Here is a 2,014-nt window from a genome sequence, read left to right as displayed (position 1 = left end):
ATTATTCAAAATAAATGAGTTAGCTTTGTCCTCCCAAATTAGAGAAGAAAAATTGGGCATTGGGTAGAATGAGATGGAATAGACTCAATAGAGTTCAACCAGCCTGTTCTGTCTTTTAAGAATTTAAACAATGTCAACTGATGAGATTCCATTACATCCCCAACCATTTCATTTCTCTTCCTACCAACTGTAGCATAGCCTAAGAGAATAAGATGATGAGTAGGAAAATTCAAGAATAGCCTAATAGAATATATTAACTGTGCAACTTCCTCACCATAAATGCTATTAGAACTATTCGATAATTGAGGTCATCTTCTAGTAATTGTCACAGACTCACAGTATTTGGAAGCAGTCCAAATCAATAGAAGTGAATGTTATCAAAATGCAATATTAAATATCCAGCATAATAGACATTTGCCTCTTGCAAAACCTTGGCAAATACAATAAAAAGACATCCCAAAGAAATTGATCAAACAAACTTCTATAAAGGATTGAATAAGATACAAAATAAACATAATAAAAGGAGAAAGCTAACAAATGAGGGAAATGTTGTAATATTGGTACTATACTTCCTTAATCATAAAATCATCAGCTTCCGGTTTGAGAGTTTGTTAGATGAATACAAACCCAAGGGAAAGATAATTATGCCTTCTTGTTTGATAGGAACATAGTTTACAACTGTCAAGGAGTGTTCATCATTTCCCCCTGGAATTAATAAGACAAAATTGTAAGAGAATTATTTCACTAAATATAAAAAAAAAATCATGAGAAATATGAAGGTACAATTTAATTTCACTTACGTGTTCATCATTAAAGTTATGTTATCTCCTTTAAGAAGGATCCTCCCTGATTAAAAAAAAAAATTCTTCAGAAATGCATGAACGGAAAACACACATAGAACAAAATTTGAGAAACTGAAGCATACCTAATGTTTTTCTGCTCTTCTTCTTGATGTTCACTTCTTCAGCATCATCAAGAACCAAATTCATGTATTCATCAAAACCCTATTTGAAAAACAATAAAATCACATTATCCTTAGACTAACAGCTCAATTGCTCAAATGACCAACATTTTTAACAACAGCGTGCTGTATACAACTACCCTACCACAGTTAATTCCCCCAGAGAACAGAAAAAGTTCACAAAATTTCCTGAAGTAAACAAATTTCAGATCACAAAGTTTTAGATATGAGCTCAAATCACAGAATGCATAAGGACAATCCACACTTTTTTGAGAATATGGAATAAATAGTACTGGGTAAATTTAAGTGTATGATTAGAAAACTTCTGTGAGAAATTTTTTAAAGGAACAACAAAACACCACTGTTAAACTAAATTCCCTAACAATCCAATACAATGATAATCACAGCACACATATGTATTCACACAATTTTTTTTTTTTAAAAAAAAAAACATCTCGAGGTCTTCCCACCTGATGAAGATTTTCCATCTCCTCGCAAGACATTTTAAAGTCGAGAAAACACAATTTTGATGAACACCCATGTAACAAACAAGCATAAAAAATAAGACTCACAATGATTCGGCCTTCAATCCTCAAATCCTTTTGCTCAAATAGCCAAATCTGAATGCGTGCTTTCTGCGTAAATTAAGATTAGGGTACGGGAAATTAGGGAAAACCCAAAAGGAATTAACAAACAGAATGAGAGTGGGAGAGGACTTACGCTCTGAAGAAACCTGAAAATCAAGTTCTGACAAAACCATGAAATGAAAGGAATTAGGTTAGGTTAGAGTTTCAGCAAAAATAAAATTGAAAGCAAAATAGTAAGTGAGAATGGTACAATGGGCTGAGTCATAACCCTCTGAACTTTGGTGCTCGCCATGGCTGCTAAGAGTTAGAACGATTGAAGGAAGGAAGGAAGATGATGGTCGTAGAAGAAGTGAGAGGTACACGGTTAAACCCCAAAAGACTGCCTGAAATGAGAGATTGTAATTTCCTCACCAGAGTTTTATATCTTCTCATTAACTTTCTTCCTATATCAATGACCAACATGATC

The 2,014-nt window shown here is 33.4% G+C and overlaps 1 protein-coding gene across 1 annotated transcript; it reads right to left on the bottom strand.

Moving 5' to 3' along the window:
* Nucleotides 1–313: 313 nt before the first annotated feature.
* On the bottom strand, nucleotides 314–2,014 carry LOC114381150 (small nuclear ribonucleoprotein E-like). Its single transcript, XM_028340334.1, has 6 exons — nucleotides 1,799–2,014; nucleotides 1,682–1,708; nucleotides 1,534–1,596; nucleotides 926–1,004; nucleotides 801–846; nucleotides 314–705 (listed from the first exon to the last, which is right to left on the bottom strand). Exons 1-6 carry the CDS (start codon nucleotides 1,838–1,840, stop codon nucleotides 696–698), a joined length of 267 nt encoding a protein of 88 aa, XP_028196135.1. The 5' UTR covers nucleotides 1,841–2,014; the 3' UTR covers nucleotides 314–695.

This window comes from Glycine soja, chromosome 13 (assembly GCF_004193775.1).
Source record: "Glycine soja cultivar W05 chromosome 13, ASM419377v2, whole genome shotgun sequence".
NCBI lineage: Eukaryota > Viridiplantae > Streptophyta > Magnoliopsida > Fabales > Fabaceae > Glycine > Glycine soja.
This window is presented reverse-complemented; position numbering and strand designations above follow the sequence as displayed.